Below are 1,268 nucleotides of genomic sequence, written 5' to 3'. Positions count from 1 at the left end.
AAGGCGGCGCCGCCGGTCTCCTCCATGGCCTGGATGGCCGTCTCCACCAGGCGGGACGACTTCTCCAGCTGCTCCTTGTACTTGTGGATGAGGGCTTGCACGAAGCCCGTCTTGTCCTCGCGCTCCTTGGCGACGCGCCGCAGCAGCTCCGTCTTCTTCTCCTCCAGGAGCGCCTCGAGGGCGCCGAACCTCTCGCACAGCTCCCGCTCCGCCGCCCGGCTGTTCTCCTGCCCGGCACGCCGGGCTGGCTCCGGGCTCGCGTTTCGTCCCCTTCGTCCCCGGGCTCCTTTTTCCCCGTTCCTCACCTCGGTTCTCCGGCACGAGTCCTCCAGCTGGCTGATGATCGTCTGGATCCTGTCGTTGCCGGCCACCAGCATGGAGATGCAGTTGTTCAGCTCGCTCTGCGCCARGGCCGGGGGGGGCGACGCGTAAAAATAGGATTAACCCCGGCGGGGCCGGCCGGCGGCAGCGTCGCCGCGCGGGGCGGGCTGATCCCCGTCCCCCTCCAGCCTTGCTCCACCACCACCCTAAATATAGCCTGTCTCCTGGGTGAAGCCACCCCGGGCTATTAATAGCCCGGTGAGCGGCTCCCGGAGCTATTTGCCAACGTCTGGGCTCGGCACATGTCGCCGGCCCCCCCCGGCCCTCGCCGGGGGCACCGCGGCCGGGTACCTTCTGGCCCTGGAAGACGCTCTGCAGCGGKGCCACCTCGCAGTCCTTGTGGACGCCGAAGACCTTGCACATGGAGCAGGTGGGCACCTCGCAGGTGAGGCAGTAGATGTTGATGCGCTCGTCCTCGTGCTCCTTGCACATGGGGTGCTCGCCCTTCTGCAGGGGCCTGCTGGAGAGCGCGGCCGGGCGGCGGTGACGCCCCGCGGACGTGCCCCGGCGGAAACGCGCGTGCCGGCGATGGTTGTCGCCCGACACGCGTCGCCGTCCCCATGGCTCGCGGGTGATATTGGCGGTGATTCAGTGAACCCGGACGAGGCGGCTCGCTCTCACCCCCTTCCTCCTCCTCCGTTAGAAACGGCCCCAGCCCCCTTTTCCCGGTGGGAGGGACACGACCCCCCCCAGTCCTTCCCCTTCCCTCCCCGAGCTGCTGGCACGTTTGCACCCCGGCGCGGTCCGTTCCCCGAGCGACACCAGCCTTTACCCCCCCCGGGCGAGACCCCCCTCCTTCCCTGCAGCTCTCCCTCCGCGCAGCTCTCCCTCCGTCCCTTCTCAGCCGGCGGTTCCCAGCCGGTATTTGTCCCCCGCGCGCCCCTCAT

At 69.3% G+C, this 1,268-nt stretch overlaps 1 protein-coding gene across 1 annotated transcript in view; it reads right to left on the bottom strand.

Moving 5' to 3' along the window:
- Nucleotides 1-2: 2 nt before the first annotated feature.
- Nucleotides 3-1,268, bottom strand: part of TRIM63 (tripartite motif containing 63) — a gene marked incomplete at its 3' end in the record, with an annotated part of 2,469 nt that continues 1,203 nt past the window's right edge. The window contains exons 2-4 of the mRNA XM_085305131.1: nucleotides 673-945; nucleotides 306-401; nucleotides 3-227 (exon numbers count right to left, since the gene is read on the bottom strand). Coding sequence (XP_085161257.1) covers nucleotides 3-227; nucleotides 306-401; nucleotides 673-945 — 594 coding nt within the window. The remainder of the gene's footprint in view (nucleotides 228-305; nucleotides 402-672; nucleotides 946-1,268) is intronic.

This window comes from Rhea americana, unplaced genomic scaffold (assembly GCF_003343005.1).
Source record: "Rhea americana isolate MKP2758 unplaced genomic scaffold, rheAme1 scaffold_215, whole genome shotgun sequence".
Lineage (NCBI taxonomy): Eukaryota > Metazoa > Chordata > Aves > Rheiformes > Rheidae > Rhea > Rhea americana.
Note: the sequence above shows the minus strand (reverse complement) of the source record. Positions and strands in the feature narration are given on the sequence as shown.